The sequence below is a fragment of the Cariama cristata genome, unplaced genomic scaffold, assembly GCF_000690535.1.
Source record: "Cariama cristata isolate BGI_N322 unplaced genomic scaffold, ASM69053v1 scaffold16660, whole genome shotgun sequence".
Lineage (NCBI taxonomy): Eukaryota > Metazoa > Chordata > Aves > Cariamiformes > Cariamidae > Cariama > Cariama cristata.
The window spans coordinates 9,397-35,069 of NW_009596597.1; the positions used below are offsets into that span (position 1 = coordinate 9,397).

General features: G+C 37.4%; 1 protein-coding gene across 1 annotated transcript; it reads left to right on the plus strand.

Annotated features, from left to right (window-relative positions):
- The first annotated feature begins 392 nt into the window (after positions 1–392).
- SLAIN2 (SLAIN motif family, member 2) lies at positions 393–25,029 on the plus strand. The gene is made up of 7 exons (XM_009706841.1): positions 393–538; positions 6,245–6,409; positions 7,865–8,026; positions 9,264–9,623; positions 12,032–12,169; positions 22,501–22,819; positions 24,379–25,029. Exons 1-7 carry the CDS (start codon positions 424–426, stop codon positions 24,443–24,445), a joined length of 1,326 nt encoding a protein of 441 aa, XP_009705143.1. The 5' UTR covers positions 393–423; the 3' UTR covers positions 24,446–25,029.
- Positions 25,030–25,673: the final 644 nt, after the last annotated feature.

Sequence of the window (25,673 nt, forward strand, 5' to 3'; positions counted from 1 at the left end):
TTATTTCCTTCTTTCAGGCTAATGTTACTTGAATCTGAAAAGATTAATCCTGATTTGTATGTTTATGTGACATACTGAAATTGTCCATATACCTAACGTGCCTGAAAAGTGAAAATGCTTTTTTTTTCCTAGTAGATTAGTTGGTATACCCCAGTGTAGCAATATAGGCATCGCTTTTTGCCAGAAGTCCTTGGGTAGCCATGTTATTAGTGTTGTACTGTATCCAAAATAGTTAATTTAAAGGTAAAAGTTAGACTTTCTTTATATTTTTGGATTGTACTATAGATACAGATAAAAATAGAAATAGCATAGTATGTGGTATTGCTACATGCGTCATCTTATGCTCACTTTGTCTTCATAGATTATATTTTTTTACCTCTCCTTTTCAGGTTATATACGTCCCCAAAGAAGAAACTGACTCCGATGCAAAAATGTGTCAGTCCATTGGTTTGGTGCAGGCAGGTATTGGATTACCCAAGTCCTGATGTTGATTGTGCTAAAAAGTCGCTGATCCACAGGCTGGAACAGACAATGTCAGGTGAGTTCCTGTATGCTAACACCACTGAGTTGTACATACTTATTCTGAAACAGAATCAGAATTAGCTGATAGATAATTGTGAGAGAAGAGGGTGAGATCCAGCAGTTGCTTCTGTCTAAAGTTTTCATTATGATTTGCAAACAGTGATTTATTCTGCTCATTTTCTGGACTGTATGAATAAAATGAAAGGAAGCATTAAACCATGAGTCGTGATTTCAGAGTTTTATACTACCTGCATAGTTACAATTTGGTCAGAAGTTTTCAGGAAGAAACAGTGTCCTTAACTTGGAGGTTTTCTTGAATTGTTTTGAAATAGAAGCGTGTATTAAACTATCATAATTGTTAGGTGCTTGTCAGTGTGTTAATGTGGAACTTAGTTTTCTGCTAGATGAGCTATTTTATTTCATCTAAGTAAATGGAGGCTGAAGTTTTTGAATACGTTGGGGAGGTAATGATTTCTTTTCCTCCTGTCTCAGGTAATCTAAGATCTTGTCACAGTCAGATTAAAAAAAAAAAAAAATCCAGAGTCTGGGATTCTTCCTTCGTACAAATTAGTTAGTTATATCCAAACTGAAGAAGGGCTGAACGTTTGGCTCTGTGAAGATGAAAGCCTACGTTCTCCACCCTTTTATTCCCAGCCTTTTTGATGTCAAACCAGCAGCAAAATACTGAAGGCCTGATTAGAATTCTCTGTCCCTCTGGTTTCTTGCTTTATTTGAACTTCTTTTAGAGCCTATTTTTTATTTTAAAAATAGTTATGCTGAGACATAACTTACTTTCTTGCTATTAATATCTATTCTCTCCCTGTATTTCCATCCTTTTGCAGTCTTGCACTATGTGTGATGTATCTTTTTTTAACTGTTATCTTCAGGGATTAGCAGAATGGCTGGACTTGAGCTGAGAATATGTGAACACACAGTTTCAGGATTATTTCCAGCTACCAGCTCCTTTACATGGTTACACATAAACTTTGTGCTGAGTTTGACTAAAACTTTTTTCCCCCTCCTTGGATTCTTTTCTGGAGCAATTCAGTCTTTATTCTGGTTTGCACTGAAATTGTTCATAATAAAAATTGAAAACATTGCTGGAAGATCACATGAAAAGTCCATTTCTTATTCTTACAAAAATCGTGGGCATAATGGTGAAAGTTCCTTCAGAATGAGTCACCTTTGGTCTTTCCCTGTTTCTTGTGCTTTGTGTATACTGCCTTGATGAATGTACATTAACAATTTTCCTGAACAGTTAACATTATATATAGCTTGCTACGGGCCAAGACCGAAATTCTAAACAATGAAAAGTACCCAGATTACAGGGATTTATGAACAATGATACAAGTCTGGGAATTTGAATACTACTGAGTATTTAGTACTGGGTAGCAGTTAGGCTAAGCATGAACAATTCTGTTCATGGTTTAACTTCTTTTCAGAACTGAGTAGAAATCTTCCAGAAATACCACAAATTCTGTTACCCTTAGGGTATCTTTAAAAGTTCAGTCATAGCTGAAGCAGAGTGGCAGGAAGCTTCCCTTTGAAATGGGCAAACTTGAAAGTTTGATCATTCAAATGATGTGTCTAGGCAATTTTCCTTTTTTTTCACATAGGCCTGAGAATCTGCGTCTGGTAGTGATACTTGCAAGAGTACTGCAATTCATCTATAGCACTAATAGGGGAAAATATTAGCAGTAGGAGAGGTTGGAGCAGATTGCATGGAAAAATGAATTTGTAACAAAAAAGAAAATGGTCCTTTAGAGCAACCAGCCTACTTACAGATACAGGGTAGCAGGAAGCTCCACTGGAGAAGGCAGGTAGTGCTGCTTGTAAGCTTGCCTGTGTTTCCTACCCCACAACTTCTGGAATATCTTGTGACTTGTATTTTACATAGTGCTTGTACCTCATGGACCCATCACTTAACCTGTTACTGGCTCAGTTTATCAATTTAAGTTCCAGTGTCTGTGGATAAAGTTTTTCATATTACTGTTACTTTCTCTTCTAAATCCTTGTTGTTTCTTTTGCTTTAACTATTTCCTCTTTGTCAGCTCCTGTTACGTCTTTCTAATCTAGTATCTTTTTGTTCTTTCTCAGTCTCAAATGCACTATTGTATCCCACATTTTCTGCTTCCTTCGTAATCTTTTCCATTGCATGATAATAAAGGAGGGAAGAGCAGCTTTCAGCTCCATGCTACTGTGGGCAGTTACTCAGAACACAGGATGCACAGTGCCTTGTCCCTAGTTAGTTCAAGTTTACAATTGCAGAGCAAGTCCTGCTCAGTGTTGGAGGCATGTTCAGACTAGAGGGAACCTTAGGTGTATTCTGGTGCAAAGACTTCTCTTAGCCATGCCTCAAGTCCTTGGTGAAAAGTGCAAGAGTGCATTTTATGTTGGCTGGAAACCACGACTTCCACCACGTGGTGGTCTAAAATTGTATAGGGCTAGAGCACATCAAGCAAGCACCTGCAGGAACAGAGAAATACTAGGTGGAAGAATTCTGGAAGAGATGCTTTCTTAAGACATAGTTGCACAGAATTAGAAAAGGGTAACTTTTGGTCATATTGCAGTTTTTAATGAAGCCGCGTTTTTATTTAAAAATTTGAAATCAGATGCATGATCAGTATAGCTGATAGGAGAATTGTGTGACTCTGTGTGTAAAAACTGTCATGTATTCCATGATGAGTGAGTTTTCAGTTAAGCATTGAGCTTGTTCAAAACCAGCTGTTATTTAGCTAACTTTGGTCTCAGTGATGGAGTTCGCTAATTATTGTTTTGAATTACTACTGGGACTGCTAGAATAAATTTGCCACTTAATTTAACAAAAATAAATATTGGGGCTTTAGCATTTGGAAGAATTGTACCTGATTCATACAGTAGATTTTCTGAACCACCCAAACCTGAGTTTTCTGCACTCAAATTTTCCTGTTCCTATTTTCTAGAGGAAAAGAGAGATTGAAGACCAATTTAACCAAATGTTGACCAAAATGAATTAGATGCTACGTGCTGTTTCTGAATGTTATAAAAGAAAATTTACAGTAAAATAAGAATGTTGATTATTAACCCCTCCCTTTTGATATTTTGAAAACTAATGTGTAATCTTTTGTAAGCTAATGTTTCATCTAATATAGCATCATGTTAATGTTAAAATGAGTTATCTGTCTTACTAATGTTGTCTGACACTCCTAATAAAGATCATATCTCTAGTTATTGTAAAAATAGTAGTGTCTTCCTAAGTTACAGAAATCTCTGTTGGAAAAACTTCAGGAATTCTAGGCCAGAAAAATGGTTTGAATACAGCTTTTTTTCTGGGGAGAAATCCAGGGCTGAGAAAGGTAGAAGTTCACATTAGCTAGGATGAAAACTGCTGTGCCATATAAAATGTCATCATGTACCAGAGATACTTTTTATATGTAACAAAACTGTGCTTTCTTTCATCTAAAGAAATCTGTATGTGATCAAATATCTTGTATCATTATGGATATGTACAAAGAGCCTTGTTTTGAAGGTTACACAGTAGTACAATTGTTTTGTAATTTGTGGTTAATATTCTAAAATACTTGTCTATGTAGTAAGTATGAAATAAATAACTGTTGTGCAGACTTAAATTTTAGGGTTTTTTTTACTGTCATTTTCAGCAAGAGATGAAAAGTAAATTTTTTTGGCATGAGAACAAAGATTCAGTTGGAATAGATGCTTCCTATGTGAGTGCCAGAAGAACTTGCTATCAAAGGAGTTGTCTCATCAGCGTCAACCATAATACAACCGGCTTGTAACTACTGGTTTTGCTAACTCAGCTTTGTAATAAAAGAGATTTCCCTTCTGACCCTCTCAAAATATACTGGAGGTGCCTCAGGAATGCTTACTAGAATTCACTGAATTCACTAATTGCAGAAATTAGTGCATATCTTTTAAGACTTGCAGTGAAAGCTGAAATATTACTTTCCATCCTCTATCACTGTCTTTTCACTCTAATTAAAACACTAGTAATATTAACTGGTTTAGACTCCAGAAAGGATCTGTACATGAGGTGCAATTTAAAGAATCTGCTGCTAAGTCAACTTTAATTTTTGCTGATTCTGCCTCTGTGCTGCATTCTGCCGTCCATTAGGTTGGATGATATGTTCTTTTGGGCGCTAATAAAAACTTAATTCACTGATGCAATCAGTTAAAATACTCTAGATGTTTGTAACCTCAATCCACTTTAGTAGGCTGGGTAATAGTGCAGCCCCACTGTTGCTTGTACTGAATAACCGAGGAGGTAGTGACCAAGAGCAAAGTGGGGTGGGAGGAGGAGCCGAAGCATGCTTTGCTGCTGAAAGCAGCATTTCACGTAACTGTAGTCTCTTTTGGTTTCTTGTAATGTCCAAAAAGAAAAAAATCTTACACTGAATAAAAGGGTTTTTAATAAACAAATTAGAGTTCAATTCCTTTCTCTTTTTGGCCACTACTGTCAATAACCTAATTATTACTGCATTAATTGAAGCTATTTTTCAGTAACAGAAATGTCACACAATAGTCTTTGAATAGCTAATTTCTGCCCCACGTTTTTTTTAGAACCACTTGAGTCTTTTGCGATACATTTGCCAGGCATGTTCTTGTCAGTTTATAATATATATCCGTAGTTTCAATACTGTCGTGCCTTAAGGTGAGTTTAGTTTCTAGCAGCTAGGTGAACTGCAACTTAATCTAATCTAGATTTGCATATCATAAAGTTTGGATCTCTAGTTTTCAGTTTAATGTTTTGCAATTTAATTCATTGTTTGTTAAAATACAATTCTGTTTGGCATAAAATACTTTCAGCAACGAAGGAACTGATTTTACCAAAAGTGACCAGATTTCCTTTGGTTCCCACTTCCCCCGTTGAAGTTCCATTTTCTGTTTTATTGAAACAAAATACAGATTTCTGAACAAAATACTCAATAACTATACAAATCGTACAGCTGGCAACTAGGGCAATTCCAGTATCGTACTGAAAATGTTCACCAGTGATTAAAATTCATCTGAAAATACTTGACATCGAAATATTTACAATAAATAGAAGAGGAAAGTACCCAATTTTAGATCTTATATTGTGTATGGGGTTGAAGCCCACAGACACAAAAATCCCAAAGTGTTAGAAGAGGAGGTATACAGAAGGGAATAATTGTACAGTCAGTTTGCTTTATTGTGCCCAGTAGGTTCATAGTACTCCGAAATATAAACAGAAGCATTTTTCATTTTAGCCTATGTTTTGTGGAATTTTGTAGGTGGTATTGCTTAGTTCTGCAGTGGTGGTCTTGGGGTTACTGTTGAAATATTGTGTGATCTAGACAGGTCTGTGAATTCTGAAGAACTAGACTTCATGGTGTGCTCTGGTTTGTATGTAGCTGTGCATAGGATGTATGTTAGCATAGCTTAGCTACTACTGTCTTTTGAGTTGCTCCCCTCTTCCTTCCCGATGCCTACATTGAACATCTTGAAGAGATCAGTTGTAGTGATCTTAGATCTGATTTTTACAAGGAAGATATTTGTTGCTATCTTGTCTTGCCTTCTCCCATTCCTTCCACAGTATATTTGTATCTAGGAGATGAAGAAATCAGTTGAAAATCTTCCAGGTGACTGAAATGTTCTGCTTGCATTGTATAGTAATTAAATCACATTGAAGATATCATATACTATTGTATTCGTTTTTCTTTGGTTCCTTCAGAATAATTTGTCACTTTCCTCCTCTTTCATACAGCTCTCAAGAGACAGAGTTTGTACAGCAGCCCTTTCAGTGCAGTCAGTTACACAAGCTCCTACAGTCCAAATACTAGTAGCCCCTACAGCAGTGGTTTCAACTCTCCCTCCTCAACACCAGTGAAATCTGCTTTAGTGAAACAGCTCATACCTCCTGGTACCTCAGGTAAGCATGTGTGTGTGGTCTCTCCCTTTCTTCTTCTCTTCCTTTCAAAAACGTGCTCAGATAAACGACATTTGCATTGAACTAGAGTAAGAAAGACATCAAAAACTTGTCAGTCTTTTGTAGGATGTTTGCATGATGCAGTATTTAGCTTTTTAGGAAAGGCTTTTTTACAGACTTTCTGGCATGAGATACATTTAAAATGATTTTTCTGGATTTCCATGTCCCTAAAATCACTGATATGTGTTAGTAGTTAGACCAAAACATACAGTGTTAGTTCTGTGGAGTCCTAACGTATGTAAGCGGCTTCTAGAATTGGCCCTGTAATTCACTGGGATGTAAGTTGCATAGTAGGTGGTTAAAGGTTAGATGTTGGTAATTGTGAAGTCTTTGCAACTACCCTATTACTTATTGACTGAAACATTTGGTGTGCAATGCATCCATCAGTACCTCTGAGATGTGAACCATATAATTAAGGAAGAAGCATGTATTTTAATTAAAGGCATTCCATGAGGCTTTGCAGTCATCAGTGTAAACACTAACTTCTGGCGATGTTTTCTGCCTTTATTCTGCACCATACACACTTTCTCTGCATCAGAAAAACTGATGCCTGGAACATGTCTCTACTCTGAAGTCAGAATGTTGGCTTATTATATATACTTTAATTCAAGTTAGCTTGTAGGGAAGTTGAAAAAACATTGCATTGACAATCCAGCTACCTATAGTTCACTGTGGACTTGTGAAGAGAAACCTGCACTGCAGTATGTTCACCAGAGCCATTACACAGGTTTTGTTTTAATCTATGTAGTTCTGCTCTGCATTGTGTGCTGCGGTGTTGTATCTGCGTGCAGGACAGAGAGATGAAGTGTAACTGGCAACGGGGTGTCAGCCAGAAGGCAGCAAATAGGAAGGGTTTTTCTGGTATGTTATAGTTTAGCAAAGGTATGTACATAGACCAGGTAATATTTTCAGATAAACTGTGTTTTAAGCATTCCAAACTGAACCAATATTCACTGGATCAGCAAGTCCTTATTGTCAAGAAAGACATAGTCAAACTTGAAGTCTTACAAGGTAGTGTGCAGAGATGAGAATGCAAGCACAAATGGAACAGATAGGCGGTTGCTCTTTCTGTAAGAGCTGTGCAGACTTCATAGCAGTTAAGCCTTGGTACAGGTAGACCAGGTTATATGTCATTAATTTGTTTTGCCACCATTATAATGATTTTATAAAGTTGCTCATTTTCAGAAGGAAATGGCTAAGCTCTGCTTGTGTAAATTATATTTTCAGCCTAGGTTGGCAATCAGATGTTTCAAATGGTCTGTCAGACTCAATGTCTCAGTCATAATCTGTTTTCAGATTGGTGGTTCTTTTACTAGGAAAGGAAATACAGCTTGCCTGCCTTGTCTTTCTTTACCTTTTTTTTTTAACATTTCCTATTACTTTATTTTCTTTCTGTAGGTCATCTTAAAAGTTCAGCAGATAGAAATCCTCCACTAAGTCCACAGTCCTCTCTGGACAGTGAATTAAGTGCATCAGAGATGGATGAAGACTCTATTGGGTCTAATTACAAGCTAAATGATGTTACAGATGTGCAAATTTTAGCACGAATGCAGGAAGAAAGTAAGTATTTTCCATCCTGAAAATGAAGTGGAGCAGTTGATCTTTTTTTTTATTGAATAACTGCAGTAGCACTTGCTTAGCAGGAATGGAAAAGGGGTGTAGATTCTACTATGGATGTATAAATGTAGTTCTCCTGAGAAGGCTGGCTAAAGGCTTCTGCCTCCAGGATAAGGAAAGGAAGTTGCTATGCAGAAGTGTTCTTTAGGAATAGCGGACAAAAGAAATGCTAGAAAGAGTATGAATTTGTAGCATGCAGTATATGCTAAAAGGATGGTTGTTAGACTGCCTGCCACCAGTCTTCTCAGGAGATACGTGCCTGCCAGTGTAATCCGGTCTTATTGACAACTGTGCTTAAACCATGATTTAAATCACCAAAATATAAAGTCAATATGGCAAAGTATAGTTAAGAAAAGCACCGATGTAGATATGTCTCTTTTATTGTAGGTTTAGTTGAGACTTTGTCTTTTTGTCCCCCTGAGACTGCAGAAAGTGGTAGTAATTTCAGTTGTCTAACTAGGTGGTCTCCAGACTTTTTTATTGCGTACCTCTATCAGTGGAAGAAAAAACAAACACCCAGTATATGTATATTTTTTTATAAATTATATACATGTATTACTCTACTAATATATTATGTACACAAAAATACGCAAATATACACAAACCCATAAATTTAAAAAGGATGAGATAAAGATGAAATAAATGCTATTTTAAAAGTATTATTTTATTAGTAGTACAAAATTTTCTTCCTGTGCCCCAGTGGATTGTTTTGCATACCCCCTGGGGTGCATGCACCCCACTTTGGAGAGCACTGGTCTAACAACTCTAGTTTCTCTCAGGGTAGCTTATCATATAGCTTTTTTGTGACATTTACTAACAAGAGACATTTCATTGTGGCTGCTATAATTGTTATAGGATGTTGCATGATACCAAAATTAAGGTGTAGCCTGTGTTGCTAGTATCCAGCCTGGGAGAGGAGATGAGCAAGTGCACAACACACCTATACTGATGATTGCAAAATAGGGAAAGGAATGAGCTCACCTACTTATTTCAAGATACTATCAGCTGGTACATAACTCATTTTATTTGAGGCATCAAATTAATTCCAGATTAGTACCAAAAAAAACATAAGGTGAGCCAAATTTGAGTTTGAGCACTGGGTAGATATTTGCATGCACTGCCTCTAGTTTGAACCATTTGTGGGCTGGAAGCAAGTAAACAATGTTCTCATTGTTGCCAGGCCTCCGGCAAGAGTATGCAGCAACCGCTTCTCGGCGTAGTTCTGGTTCTTCTTGCAATTCTACAAGGCGAGGCACGTTCAGCGATCAGGAGCTTGATGCGCAGAGTTTAGAAGATGAAGAAGATGGCACACATCACACAGTGCACCCTGCTGTTAGCAGGTTCTCACCATCACCTCGCAGTTCTCCCTGGCCTTCACCAAAACAATCTCCAAGGAATTCACCTCGTTCCCGATCACCTGCTCGAAGCATAGAATACAGTAGAGTGTCACCCCAACCTATGATTAGCCGTTTACAGCAACCTCGTCTTTCGCTTCAAGGCCATCCTACAGATTTGCAGACTAGTAATGTCAAAAGTGAAGGTAAAAAGCTCTGTCTTAAATCCTTTACACAAGTAGTTGTGTAGTTACTGTAAAGAATTTTGGCCAATGTGCAGTGCTAAAACTGTATGCCTGTGTAACATCACGGTTCGGTCTCCCGAGTTGTTGAAGAAAATGCAGAGCAAGCAAAGCTTAAGTTCTGCTAGGGAACCCTTACAGTCAGATGAGTTGGTAGGCTTATATTTATTTTAGATGTCATCCAGTCACTCTGGGTGTAATTGAGTTTCGTGGTGACCGAGTTCTATCTTTGGCAGGCAAATGCACTAAAATAAAGCAGAGTCCAAGGGAAACTATTATTCACCAGGAGGGTTAGGCCTTGCAGATGACAGAATAAAATGCAGGGAAAGTAACTGTGGTCGGATAAGAGTAACATGGCAATTTTTGCATGCTTGTAGCCTGTGAGGTGACTGAGTGCTTTCTTCTGGCAGTGCAGGACTCTGAACTCTTTGAGCGTGAACATAGCCTTAAAAATATTAGTACTTAAGTCATGCGTTTGGATATTTTAGAAATCTCAGAGCTGTGCAAACTGCTATGTAATAAAAAATAAAGCTTGCAGTAAACTTGACACAGTTTTGCTAATTGGCATAGAATAAAATTATCTAATCCTGATACGATTTTGCTTGTTGAAAGTACTTTTTCCTGGTAGCAATCTGGCAGAAACTCCTTTAACTGGGCTGAAATTTCACAAGCATATTCCCATTTTAACAAATATAGTTATTATTTGGCAAATAAAATCTTAAATTCAGAAAGAATATACATTTAGATATTAAGAATTCACCTTATTCATCTTTCTGGTAAGCTGGATGCAAAATCTCTGCAGTAGAGATGATACAAAAAGGCATTTCAAATAGTTTATTTTTGGGGGTTTTTTTGGTGTTTTGTCCCCACCCAATATAGCAAAGAGGTCTGTTGCACTTACAGAATTTAATTGACTAAGAAATTTTAGAATTTTAATCAGGAAAATCAGTGTGCTAGGCTAGAGCTTTTGGGGAAGATGATCCTGCAAATTTAATTAGCTATTCAAGAATATCTTTGGAAGGGTTAGCTTAAGTCTTGTCTAGTAATGGTGGTTTGGGGAAATTTTAGGTATGTAAGAAAATGTACAATGCTAAAGCTAACCAATTATGTTGTGACTTGAGAATTCCTTTCTCATTCTTTTTTGGGGTTTCATGAAAATCTTAATGCATGCTAGATGAGCTACAACAAAAATATCCCATGAGAGGCAAGGTACCAAAAGCTGGTATCCCACATACCAGAGGGATCAAAATAGAGCGTGTGATCATGTGTTTCTGAAACTCTTCCAAGGAATTCTCTTGCAGTGGTTTTTGTGCAGTTCAGTGTTGCTTGGATATTCAGAGTTGATACAGCAGCAGCCAAAAAAAGTTGTTTGGGATTTCTTTTTTTTTCTCTAGAATGGTTAGAGGGAAATTTGGTTGACAGAGTTCAACAATGTACCGACCACAGTGCAAGGCAGTGTAAACAACTAAGTGCAGAAAGTACACTCGTAGGAATATTCAGCCTACGAAGACTCTTACTATTGTTTTCATCTTTAGTGCTTGTGCATGGTTAGAGTACTTCTTTCCTGCATCCCTCTACAGAATCTCAGGTTGGGCACTCATCCTGACAAGGCATCTGCAGTCTTGTATCCAAAGTATGTCATCAGCTCAGCTCGGCATGGGTTGGAGATACACAGAATGTCATTAGACTTGAGAAATATTTAATGGCATCTTTCTGTATTCTGTGAGCAATGGTACAAATTTTAGAAGACCCTTGAAGAACCAGTATTGACTCAATAGATAGTCAAGTCAGTTGTCAAAGATGAAGCATAACTGGACTTAAATAATTTTGAATGCTGTGTATGAAGAGTTTCTTTCCAAGTGGGTAGCTGTTATTTGTTGTATAACGTGCTGATACAGGACTGAGTAGTCCCCAAAATTGACTCAAATAATAACTACGTGTTTTTAATCTTCAGGCAAGCATTCCATATTATAAATAACTTTCTAGGTAAAGACTTTGAAAACTGTGCAAAACTGCGAATTAGGTTTGCTTATTCAACTTCCCTAACAGTAGAACAAAACCCAGAGAATCATAATCCAGATGTTTTCATTTCGAAACACACTATGCTTGACTTTTTTCACCGCAGGTGAAAAATGCACATTCTTGCTTTTTTATATAAATATTTTGTATGTGATAGATCTGAGAATATAGAGCTTTAATTCAGGATAACGGAAGAACTGTAATGTAACAAAATATGCTTTTAAATTGCGGTGTCATTTTATATGGCTAACATTTTGTGTCACATAGATTTGGAGTTCAACTTTGGGTTCATAACCTGAACTTTGTCCAGCATTAGACTACATGTTGTGGTATCTTTGTATTATTTCATACAGAAAAACTAAGGCGTAGTCTTCCAAACCTGTCCAGGACATCTAACATCCAAGCTGAGTCTGTGAAAAACAGCAGAAGTGACTCAAACTTCCAAGTGCCAAATGGAGGAATACCTCGCATTCAACCTCAGGCCTCAGCCAGTAAGTAACTTTAGTGATGCCTCAGTGTGTATTTCAGAATTAAGTGATGGTACTCAGCTGTCTTCCAGTTCAAGGCAAAGACAAACATTGCATGACACGCTGGGGGTACTAATCTTGATTTTTAATCATACCTGTGTGAATCTGGGTTTTGGGTAGACAAAATCTGGTACTGATTATATTCAAAGAATGTCTCGTTTCTTATTAAGGTATCATTTGTAGTTTCCTAAAAGTATATGTAGAAGTACTATAAAGAGTATAAATACAGTAGTTAGACATTTCAGAAACCATTTACTTTCTGTGATTTACAGAAGGTATAATGCTCTGTACTGTTGAATCTTATTTCAGACTACAAAAACTTACTAGGCTATGAAAATAAGTACCTAGATGATGATTGCCTTTTTTTAACTAGTGAAACCTGAACTGAAAACATTTCGTGGAAGTTTAACCCTTGTTTGCAGGTTCTTTTCTTCGTTTGTTTTGTCACCTGGAAATTTTATATTCATTTGCAGATTTTATTTACTCTTTTTAAGTGTCAGTTAGTCCTTAGAAAAGGTTTGGATGAACCTCTGTCCCATGAAACAAATTAGCCATTGCTGGGCTAGTGGCTGCTAGTTTGTCCAAAAGTGAACTGCTGATATGAGAGTGCTGCTAATCTCACAAGTCTCTTGAAAATGCTGACCTTAAAAAACCAAAACAAATGAAACTTAAATATTCAGTGCTTCTTTATATGTCAATATTGCCAGTTCCTGTTATTTAAATGTTTCCTGACCATTTTATTTTAAAACAAGTTTCAGAATTTAATAACCTTGTGTGACATTTTCAAGGGAAGAACACATTATGAATATTATTATGTGTAGAGCTTTGAACTATAAAAGTTCTATGACAGAAGTTCATCAGTAATCTAAATATTTGATGGGAAATGTAAGATAATATTTGTGAATGAAACTAATTTTTTTTTACCCATTGAACAGTAAAGGCATACTGGTATACCTGGTTGGCCTTGTTAACTGATCCTTTCAAAACATGGTGTTAATGCCACCAAGTACAGTTAAATACAGAATAAGGAATACCGACCATGCCAAAGACTACAAGATTTCTATCTTCGTAGTGACTCAGACCAGATGTAAGGGTCGGATGGACAGTCAGTCCCAGGTGTGTGATACTGTAGCCAAAGAAATTAGTATGACCTTGTGATTATTCATATAGGTTACCCCAGCATCCTTTCACCTTGCCCCCTTCTTCCACTATTCACAAACACTCAGAAGGTGGGATGTACAACGGAAAGGGCATGTGTGTAGTTCAAGCACAGGACTGTTATCTGTTAGGCAGGCTTATCAAACTATAAAGCACTCGGAGAGCAGTTGGACAGCAGCTCTCCAACTGTGTTATTTTTATCATAGGAAGAATAATCAAAATGACCTGAAAGAAAATGAAGGAAAAAGTATTTTTAGTAAAAATCTGTACAGATTTTATTTGGTGTTTTAAAATTGAACTGGGAAGGGAAGAGCACAGAGGGCAGCTTAGTTGGCTAGAAGGCTATTTCCAGTATTAAAAGGATGTTCACAGTGAAACTTTATGGAAAGCTCAGACAGCAGAAGTCTCAATATTCAATATTTAGTGAGTTACTTCATTGCAGGAGCCAAAGTAGTGTGACTTATGTTTATACATATATAATTTTTTCAAGTTGTGGATGCATTGAGAATCACAGAAATTATTAGGTAAATTTGCTTGCCTTTCATCAGAATCTTTCCCCAAATGTGAACCACTCTAGACCAACTTACATTTAGATGTAAGTTAAGTATCACTAATAAAGCCCAGATTTCTAGCTTTTACAGTTTCCCTGCTCTTACAGATGTTTGTCAGAGTCTTGCTATTGACAATCGTAAAACGGTTTGTGTATGAAGTCAATGAGTAAGTATCTTTTCTTAGTCTGGATTAAAAAATTTTCTGCAAAACTGTACATTGTATAAAAATTTCCAGAATTGTGTCCTTTTTATTGTATACTTTTTGTTTTATTGGTTTTATATTTTGTCACCTTGCGCAAAGCACTGTTAAACTGCAGCAAATTTTTGTTTTCCCTTGGCAATGACTTCTGGGTCTTGGGATTCGAAGCTTCCTCATACACCTGCTAGTTTTGCATGAGCTTACCTTTGCAAGGTTGCTGGCTTGCCACCCAAGGTCACTACTTTTCTCCTTGTCAAAGATCTGCTGTGTATAATTTACTTGCACATTTGCTGTGGCTGCAATACTGAACTTGCTATGGTTGCTGGCATTCAAAAATGAGTTAGGAATCCAGTAAGTTTCTGAAAAGAAAATTCCTGTTATGGTTACATAGGCAAATTGTACATGCTTGCTTAAAGAGTAGAGGGAACACACAAGATGTTTAGAGGTACAACTGTAAACATGAAAACATTTGGCATTTTAAGTTTTAACTGTAATATGATGAAAAATCCAAATTCTTTTTGAAAAGAGATGGAGTGAATTAAATAGCAGTTGTAACTATTAGAATCTTCACTTGCACCTGATTCTCCATGCTGTTACGCAGAAATGTTTTTTTTTTATATGAAAACTAGTAAATGTTTCACCTTACAACACTGGAAGATACAGTAGTACTTGCGTTCTCTAAGGAATAGGTATCTTTTAGACTTTAAACCGTTAGAATGACGGGAAGCCCCTGTATTTGGGTCCTATACCACATATATCGTGCAGAGCTGTAGAATTTCTAGGGTGGCTTCCACATAGGAGCTATGTGCTTCCTAGTGGATTGCGTGTGATACTTTCGTACTTACATGGCACTATTAGCACACCAATGTTAAGTCTTTAAGCAGAGTTAAATATAGTACTTTTTCAAAGAGCTAAGCTGTAGATTGTTCAAGCTATCAGTAAAGTAACTAGTCAGCTTGCCAAGGTCCAGCTGCTTGGCATGTTCAGAGTAAAAGAAGAAAGAGTATATTTTGAGGAAACTGAGTATTCCAGTTCAGTTGATCAGAAGTAAACGTACCTACATGTATTCAGCATACACCATTTGTGACAGGTAATGTAACAGGATATGGAGCAGTTAAAGAGCAGCAAATAGTGCGGATAAGCATGCACTCCACCCTTATCTCAAACTGCATGTTTCCTCAGCATTGCTCAAATTGCACTGCCTGAAGTTCTTCTCAGTGATTCAGTGCACGGAATTGCTTAGCTATTGAGTCTCTATTTCCTGGAGTCTCCACTGAGAAGGAAGGAATTTGATATATATATTTTAAATCCTTTCCATATCATCCCACATCTCTGACTTGCAAGTAGTGTAAATAATGATGGGGGAAGAAACTTAGTGCCATGTGCAGTAGCATATTTAAATCTGAATGAATTAGGGCAAACTAAATTCAAGATCACAAATTTGAAGGAAGAAGCTGTTCTTCATTTTGTGTGGTATAACAAAAACACTGATTCAGTAAAAAATGATATAATGGAATACTTGTGGACAGAAACACTGGCCAGTGGTCTGCCTCACTAAATTCCTAGTTGTGGTGCTCATTTTTAAACATCTTACTGTGCTTAATTGGCTGTTCTAAGAATTGCATGTTGCCACATGCTTTTTCGCATTAGGTTCTAGTTGGTAGAAGGAATAGGGTTTTTTATTCTGCATAGCCACTGGCAGCATTTTATGATGTTTATAAACACTTTAATTCCTTTTTGCTATTTGTTGAAAATGACAGGTTTTAGTTATTAAGACTAAAATGAATAGACCTGGTCATTTTTTCAGAATGAAGGTAAAATACATGATGAACTTCTTTTGTAGTTCACAAAACGTTGTGAATTTTGCAGTTGACTGAAGGATAGGAAAGGTGATGGCAATTATTACATGCTATCAAGTTTAGAAAAAGATTAACTAATATTGCCAGGATTCTAATTGCTCTTCTCCTACCTTCTTTATAGCGATATTCACCAATTAGTGATAGGATTACTGAGCTTCCTTGCTCAAGGTCAGGATCTTTATGCACAACTGTTCCCCCATCTTTCTTCCTTCTCACTATGGAAATAAGCCTTGCTAGTGCAATCAGTTTTATGCTAGTAAAACCTCAATACACTGAGGTGAGCAGTGGTGTTTATTCATACATTATCATTTTAAGAAGCCTTTGTGTAGGCAAAGCTTTACTTCATTGATTTCTTTCCTCCTTCCCCTCCTTAAATATGCTGCGATGAAAATACGCTGAGTTGATGCGTTCCTTCTGGCAATAGGTAATTCTCTCCTTGCCAAGGTTCTGCAGCTCTTGGAACACTGGCTTCTCTCTTGGTAACGCGTAGGTAGTGAGGTCATTTCAAGGCAGTATCAGCCCTTGAACATGACTACAAGAAAGGCAGGACATAGGAGCAAAGGAGCAATCAAAACCAGTTTCTGTCATGCTGTCTACATGCTGGCAGCTGATAGTTCTTAGTGTTACATCTTCGTTTTAAGTTTGAGTCCTCTTGCATACCCTTTTGAAGAGGGAAAAAACCAGACATCTCTCAAAATGGCTTATGTTTGCGTAACTGAAAAATACAATTTGTTTTTATGGTGATCACATTTAGACAAAGATTTATGCTTTTATATAATGTTAGAATATTTTTTTGAAAACTCCTTTAAAATGAAAAGTTTAGTCTTGCTAGGTCAAATATGACAGTTTAATTTTCATCTTTGTATCTAATCTTGCACTCATATTGCTGTAGCATGTTTGCTAGGTGGCTTGTTCTCCCTTTGGTGTATTAATTTTTTTTGCCTTTCTGGGCTTTTTGCCCTGCAAAGAAGCTTTAATCTTACAAAATCTGCGCATTTTGCACTGCAAAATTTCTGACACGCTCCTCTAACTCTTTGCCATTAAGAGCAACCACCATTTAAAAAAGCCCACCACTTCCAGAGTCATAACAGCTTTTTGAGTGTTTCACTCACTCTGTTCCTTGATGCTTCATAAGCGGATGCAATTCTGAAATTCCCAGTAAATTTAGTTTTCTTATCTTCTTAGACAAATATAACACTTCTTGTCTTTCAACAGCTCTGCAAAGGCAGAAAAATTTGCCTCGTGCTGCCTTCAAAACCAAACAGTTTCTTCAAACTCCATCTACAAAAGGAGGTAATTAACTTACAACCTCTTATCAAGCTCCAGCAAATCTCAGATAATTGTTCACCTGAATTAAATCTCACATATTCTAGATTAATAAAATTGCTGTTGCATGTCAAGATTAACCAAGTAGTCCTTGCTGTACGAAAGTTAACTTTTTGGTTTAAACATTAAAAATACAACCCTGCATTATATAGGAGAAAAAGTATTAAATTGGATTTTGAGATAAAAATCCAAGGATTGGTGACTTCTAGCTTTAATCAGGAAATCCAGATTAGAAGAGTAGACTCCTGAATCCATATTCACTAGAGCTACATTTGGATAGAAATATTTTAAATCGTAAAGTACAGTTTTTAAAACAAAAGTTGTAAAAATTGTTCTTTTTTTGATTGTGCAAAAACATGCAGGCAAGTGAAAAATATCATCCTTTGTGGTGGAGACAAAAGCTAATGAGTTTATCCTTGAGCAGATGAGCATAGAATGTCAACTTGTTTTGCGCATACATGCACATGCGCTTTCTCTTTTCCTCTGGAAACTGGGAAATTAACCCCAATATAGAGTGATTTAGACTTCTTGGTTTTTTTCCTCAAGGAATTAGAGACTATTGCATATAGTATTCCAGTTTGGTAACAGCTGAAGTTGGCTTCTTTGAGAAGAAAATTAAATGTATTGAGTCTCTAATCCAATTAGACAAGTTTTAACTGATTTTTAATTAATTCTGGCAGCCTTGTATGTGACACTGCCTCACTTTGACTACTAAGAGAAAACAAGTTCATGATTTTGGTTTTAAGCGTAGTTGGTCCTGTTGTCTATTACAATCTAGAAGATGTCATTTTAAAGATCGTATTTCACTTGAGACCAGTTCATAAGCTCTATATATGCTAGAATCCTTTGTGCAGATACAAAATGCATGCATTTCTCTCAGCAGTTTAACAACGCTAACTTCTTTGCGTCAACTTCATTCCATGCAGAAAGTTTTAGTGAAGTATAATGACTTTGAAACAGATTCACATGGCTTAATAGGAAGTCTCTAACAGTCTTCGTAATATTTCATACCCAATAGAGAAAAGTTCTCTCAGTTCTGCATTGGTGTAAGACCACCACCTCGATTCCCTCTGCAAAGCTTTCCGTGCTGTCATCCCAGTTGGCCATGCCTTCGCTCTGGATCTGGATGTCTGGAACATTTATTAGGTCAATGGCCTGGTCTGGAGCTGTGGAAATGTACAGAAAATTAACTTCTCTTTGAGCTTATATTATTCGTAAAATTTTATTAAACCTTAGAGAATGAGGAACCAAGCATGTTGCACCACCAGTTACATATTCCAGTTTACAGTTGCTGTCATTCCTCACTGTAAATGAGGACCCAACATGTCCTTTTCAGTGATTTGCTGTTTTAGAGTCCTTGATGTGTTTATTTTCTTGTTTCTGATCTGAGATTCTCATGAGTACAGAAGCATTATGCAGTGTCCTGGGTTAATCCCCACCGGCAACTAAGTGCCATGCAGCCGCTTGCTCACTCCTCCCCCCAGCCCCTCGTGGGATGGGGAGGAGAATCATAAAAAAAGGTAAAACCTGTGGGTTGAGATAAGAGCAGTTTAATAATTGAAATAAAATAAAATATAATAATGATTGTAATGAAAAGGGAGATAATAAAAAGAGAAATAAACCCCAAGAAAAACAATACAATTGTTCAGCACCCGCCGACCGATGCCCAGCCGGTCCCTGAGCAGCAATCGGCCCCTCCCAGAAACTTGACTTGGAGTAAGCACTACTTAACATGCTGATGTTTTAGTTGTTGCTATCAATGTTATTCTCATACTAAATGCACTGTACCAGCTACTAGGAAGAAAATTAACTCTATCCCAGCCAGAACCAGGACGTGCAGTAATGAAACAAGACTTTTGTTTCAAAAGAATAAACAACTATGAGCAAAAATTGGTTTTAGTTTCTTAAAATACTGTTCATTACATAGCTTGACACCTTTCACACACAGATGTTGGCTTTTTTTTTACCATTTTGTGTTAAACAGATAAAAATACATTTAAATAACTAACTCTTTACCTTACTGTAACAGATTTAAGACTTAGACAGCTATCCAGTATCAGTCAGATCATAGAATGGTTTGGGTCACCTAGTCCAGCACCGCTGCAATGAGCAGGGACAGCTTCAACCAGATCAGGCTGCTCAGAGCCCCATCCAGCCTGGCCTTGAATGTTTCCAGGGATGGGGCATCTGCCACCTCTCTGGGCAACCTGTCCAGTGTTTCACCAACGTCATGGTAAAAACATTCTTCCTTATATCTGGTCTGAATCTACCTTCTTTTAGTTTGAAACCATCACCCCTTGTCCTGTCACTCCATGCCCTTGTAACAAGCTCCTCCCCAGCTTTCTTGTAGACCCCTTTAGGTACTGGAAGGCTGCTCTAAGGTCTCCCAGGATCCTTCTCTTCTCCAGGCTGAACAACCCCAACTCTCTCAGCCTGTCTTCACAGGAGAGGTGCTCCAGCCCTCGGATCATCTTCGTGACCTCCTCTGGACTCGCTCCAAGAGGTCCATGTCTTTCCTGTACTGAGGTGACAGAACAGTTTATTCATTCCCATCATTTTACCTCATCTGTTCTTTCATACCAGTCTGAATCATCTCATCATGATGGTTATGATTTAACAACTGCGTTAGAATTGATTCTGGTTTCAAGTCAGTGTGCAGCAGCTGGCCTTGGGTTGCAAGCCAGATAAAGTTGTAGCTTCACAGCATCCTACTTTGCCAGGTGAGGATTTCTTTCTCCCTGCCCACAATCCAGGACAGAATCCAGAGAGGGTAAGAAATCTAGATGTCGTGACTGCACAGTGCCATTTATTTTTATTGTTGCCAGATGTTTTAGTTGTAGTTGGTTCTAGTTGCTTAGTTTCTAAGGAGATGGAGTTGCGTAAAGTTGTTAAGCACTGCCTTTATGCTACCCTTACGAGTTTTTATTAAACATGAATCAGCTCAACACTGCACATGGGTATACAATTACCAAATAGTCTTTGGCTAAGGCAGTACCTTACTCTTTGTGATCCCGTCTTACAAATAGGCCAAACTGAATTTTATTAAATATCCCAAACTGCTCTAAGACAAAATTCTTTCTATGTAGAGCAGAATTACTAGGCAGTTTGCCACAGATTGCATCATGCAGACTGCTTTGGACATCATAGCACATTGGAAGACAATTCATTCCTTTATGTACAAGAATGAATACAGCTTTCAGCAATGTCTGCAATGCTGTGCTGACAGGAAACGTTTTATGAATTGACAGCTCAAGTTGGAAGCATGGTAAAATGTGGTCAACAGAAGATTGGAGAGAATGGAGAGGACTAATTTACTGGATGCTTACTTTCAATGGGAATGCAACAAGCTTTCTTCAGTTACAACTTTTCATTGCTTACATTCTGTACCTAAAAACCCTTTTCCCCATTGTGCCTATAAGAGGCCTAAAGCTGTTATTCAGTTTTTATACACTGGCATTGCTCTGTTGGTGAGTTGCTAACACGATGCTGTATTTGTGTTCCAAGCAAGTGTTGTAATGAGATGTTTAGTGATAAAAGCTCTGCTCCCTATATTTATGCTGTAGAATCACTTGGAAGTTCTGCAGATTGAATTGTACCAACGTTACAGGCAGTGTCACATTTTAAAAACTTCTAATATGTAATCTGTCTTAGTCCGAGGAGCACTTTGCTGCTGCTTTTGTCCAGTCATTCTGCTGTTAATGCTTTCCTTAATCCATCCTCTGGCTTGATGCCAAGGTTTTTATTTTAAGGATTTTTATTTATTCTCACTACCTACTAACTGTCATGTATTGTTGACGTCTCTGCCACATTTTTTGTCAGCTTTTCCCATGAGCGGCTTCATGCTGTGTTTGATATCACTGTCAGTGGAAAGGCCCTCTTGGATTATCCAGAAAGGAATCAAATCCAATTCACGTCTGTAATGAGGCACATATTAATCTTCTTAGATATCCCCTATAAGCAACAACTTCAAAATACAACCTGAAAACTCCCACTTCCTCTGTACCCTGTTTAGGATGCCACGTTCCTGTCATTACTCATCTCTTCTCTCACTCCTCATGTTCTTAGTGGATCTACCTTGTAAAATGATAATAATGTGAAGGACTATCTCCTTTATGTACAATATCTGTCAAAGAGGATACAACTTCAGTCTGTGTAAAAAAGTTTATTTAGTGGAGGAAAAAATAGTTCCTACAAATTCACTAAATGTAAATGTGATTTAGTTTTACTTTCCTGATTGATTTGATTGTCTGATGTCAGCTGTTACTGACCCACCCTAATCAGTTTGAAAAACCAGTGAAATTGCATTTAAGTATTAAGATGATGGATTAGTTTAAGCATTCTCTTTAGTGACACATTATGCATAATTTGAAAATATTTCTCATACTCGTGAAGAATCGTGCTTAAGGTTTGGCATTATCAAAGAACTGTTGAGTATTCTGGCTTATTAACCTTTCCCAGGACTTGATAAAGACCTTACATACTAACTCAGCTACAAAGCATTTGAATACAGATACTAGTTATACTGATAATTTAGATAATGTTTGTAAGAAGAGGAAGGCTATAAATTGTTACAGTTTGCTGGTTTAAGTTTCATAGCAGCACCTTAAGCTCTTTGGTGTTGGGGGTGGGCTGACCCTATCTTTTTTTTTCCCCATCAGCCAATAAGTCTGGGACGTGACCGTATCTTTAGGTGAATTCTAATTCAATGGATTTGGTTAAAAAGAACAGCATAAAATAAATACTACGATGCTCTGCACTCAGAATTTCATTGTTGAAGGCTAATATATGCTTTCAATCTATTTAAAGACTGTATCACACTAGAATACTATATTCTTCAACATGTTCTTTCAGGGATGAGGATTATTCACATGTTTCTGAAGCAGTTAAAATTTCTTCTTAACAAATATATTCTCCTCTATTTCTCTTGACTTGACCAATACAATGGTTAGAGCATTACTAGTATTACTTATAAATCCAGATAGATAAACATTTGTAGTAAGTAAATGGGGCATTAGAGTTATGATATCAAAAACACATGATAAAGAGGACATCTGAATTCCTGTTTCTCATTGCTGCTTGATTGGCTGTATTGCATTATACATTCCATATTGTTTGAATATTCACATAAAATAATTTCCTGTTTTTCATTTCGGTTATACTGTAACTTAAGCTTGAAAGTAACTTCTGTATTTTATTTTCCAGTACCTTCTTCAAGTAAATTCCGCTCACCTGCAGCACCGTCTCCGCTAGCTCTCCGACAACCAGTGAAAGCATTTAGTAACCACGGACCCGGTTCAGTTGCTTCTCCAGAAGCCACACAGCTGACACACAGTAGTTCTTCACCAGGGCCTCTCATGGCCCAGAGTTCAGGCTTGCCAAGCCCTGCCAGCAGTATTAACAGTGCTACCCTTACCAGACCGGCAGGGACAGCAGGGATGAGGAGTGGTTTGCCCAGACCCAGTGCCCCTTCTACAGGGGGCATCCCAGTGCCTCGTAGCAAACTTGCACAGCCTGTTCGCAGGTGAGTATGTGACAGGCAGTCTTAGTTTGAAGTTTTCATGATGAATTTTGTACCTTGTGTGTTTGCGCTGCTCCTTCCTGCAATACTTATTTTGATCTCAAGGTCTTTAGAATGGAAAGGGGGACCTCCACGTGAACCATTTGTCTACGTTTCCAAAATAGTTTTGAAGCAGAACTGAGAGAAAAAGGTTCTTGAATTAGAGTGTGAAGGTGAAGGAGTGAAAGTGAAATGAATAATGAAAGATACTGAACTAAGTCAAGTCTCTTAGTCTGGGCTGAGAAGGCAATAAGAATTTGTATGCATGTGGTTAAAAGTTCTCAAAATATAGCTGGCAAGTGAAAATTTATTTGTACCACTGTGTGACACATTCTGAAGCCAGAACTAGTTTCTTCTTGTAATCCGTAAGTCAAGCAGTGGTACCATGGTGAGAATAGTTTCTCACCTTGGGCAGCTAGAAACTTTAGGAAGGAGGATGCATGAGGACAGAGGAGGCATCCATAGCATTTGCTAAACTTAATGTAAAAATCAATGCAGTTAACCCACAGGACAAAACAGAATTTTCAGCTTAAACATAACCTCTGTGCTAGCACCCAGCTGTAGAAGTTGCTTAATGTCAGAGTGCTTTGGAAAACAGCCACACGAGAGACCGAGTATTAACTGGAAAGGCCACATGGACAGTTTGTCTTCAGGAGACTCAGAAGGAAGTAATGTATAATTTAGCATATGTACTCTTAATGCCATGCTAATGTGGATTTTCACTGAAGGTGTCAAGTGGAAGCCAGCTGACATAAAGAAGCAGTCACCCATGAGAAATATTAAGAATGTCCTTAAACAGCAAGGATAGACAGTTGGTCTCCGGTACCATAAAAAAGATCAAACAGCCGTAAATAGCAAAGTGGAAGAGTTCTGGTCTGCAGTGAGTGCTGGGCAGGGGAATGACAAGTGGCTGTCACAGTTTTGACTGCTTTGCAGTCTGAGTCTGCACTATCAGCAGTATGAAACTTCATGTAATAAAAAGCAGTTGTCTTTGACAGGAAGTTCTTAATAGTAGTGAAGTGTGGTTGTCCAAATGACAACTTGTCTTATAGAAAAGTGTTTCACTTATTAAACCTATACAGATTTTTTTTTTTGGAAAGTTTACATACATAATGCAGTATCTGTACAGAATGCAATAATGAAGTATCTATGAATGCCAAGATTTTGATGTAAGCAAAATATAATCCTCTAAACAAGGATTTCCCTGTTTATGCATCACTGAAAAAAATGGCCTGTTTTTAGGTGGCAGCAGATCAAGTTTGTATTCTTGCAGAGTATAACAGCAAAAAGTTTTCTGTCTGTTTATGCAGATGTTTTTCTCACGTGGTAGTTGCCAAGATATAACACACAGAACCTGAAACTGAAAATACTTCTGGGTTTATATTAAGTAAACTGTATTGCAGAGAAGTAAATGAGTGAAGTGTATATTTCGGTTACTTATAAGATGTTTAAATTCTTCTGTATTGTAGATGGAGACTTTGGTAGTTAGGTATGAAACTGAAAAATATCTCATTTTATTTTAGAACATTACCTGCTCCCAAAACCTATGGCAACGTGAAAGACGAGAGTTGGAAGGATGGCTGCTACTGAACTACAAAGCTTAATGCAAAGTTCCAGTGCTCATGGATGCTTCCTCACCAGGCTAAAAGACAGCTTGAGTATACAAACTGTTCAGATGTGACTTTTGGGATTTGTAAAAATTCCAGACCTCTCTGTCTCTTAATTAGCACAAACTGGCAGAGATTATAAAGCAGCACTTTAATGACATCTAACATCAGATGTTTGGTGGTCATACAATCACTTCTACATTAAATTGCTATCAGTTCTGTTTTTTTTTTCTTGCTTGCTAAAAGTGTATCAATATGAGCATTTATGACAGTGGCCAATGTCTGGGCAAAAACCTAACGAATGCCAAAGAAATGCCCATCTTGAAAAACAGCAAGGATAACAGTCAACTTACATTGTCCAAAACTTCATTTTCAGCCTGTTTTAATTCAGCAGAAAGATTGGTGAATATGTACTATTGAAACAAGACTACATTAATCAGAGCTGATATACTGATTGCAGACTGCTACAGTGCTAGTGAAACATTGCTTTGAACAATTGTATGAGATTTCCTTGGGGAAAGTGGTACGTACATCCTTCAGAAAGAATCAGAAGTTACTCTGGAGGATTAGAACAGTAAGTAGTAGCCATGGCTTTCATTAACATTAAAGGTTTGAATGTAGCAGACACACACAAATGCAATAGTATAGATTGCATCTTTCCTGTGTTGATTTATCAGCTTTAGATGCTCTTACATGTTTGATTGCCAAAAGGGCTTAGTATCAGTTGTACAGTCATTCTAACCTTGAAGTTCCTGGCTCAGGAAAGATGGCCTTTGCTATTGTAGCCGCATTTTTAACACATGGCTTGCTATTTGAGGACAACTTTTTTATATCAGGTTTCCTTGCAAAGGAAAGAGCCAAGTCATAATGTTAATTTGTTCTAATACCATACCACTATGCTTGCAGCCTGGAGCAACTGTAAATGCTGATAGTTCAGGAGAAGGAAACACAACTATGCACTTGTAACATACAAATTTTAAGGTAATGAGTTGACTCTTGATGCCAAATGATATTCATTTAGGTGATGTTCCATGGTATGAGGGAGTTTTCTGTATCCTATTTTTTTACTTTCATCCATTTCTTAAATTGGTTTATTTTAAATTGTAAATATTTTTACAGAAGATATTGCCCGTTTAAGTGTGTTTAAATATGTACTTTGCCTTACATATGTGTATCTTACATTACTGATAACAGAGTATGAAACCTGCTAT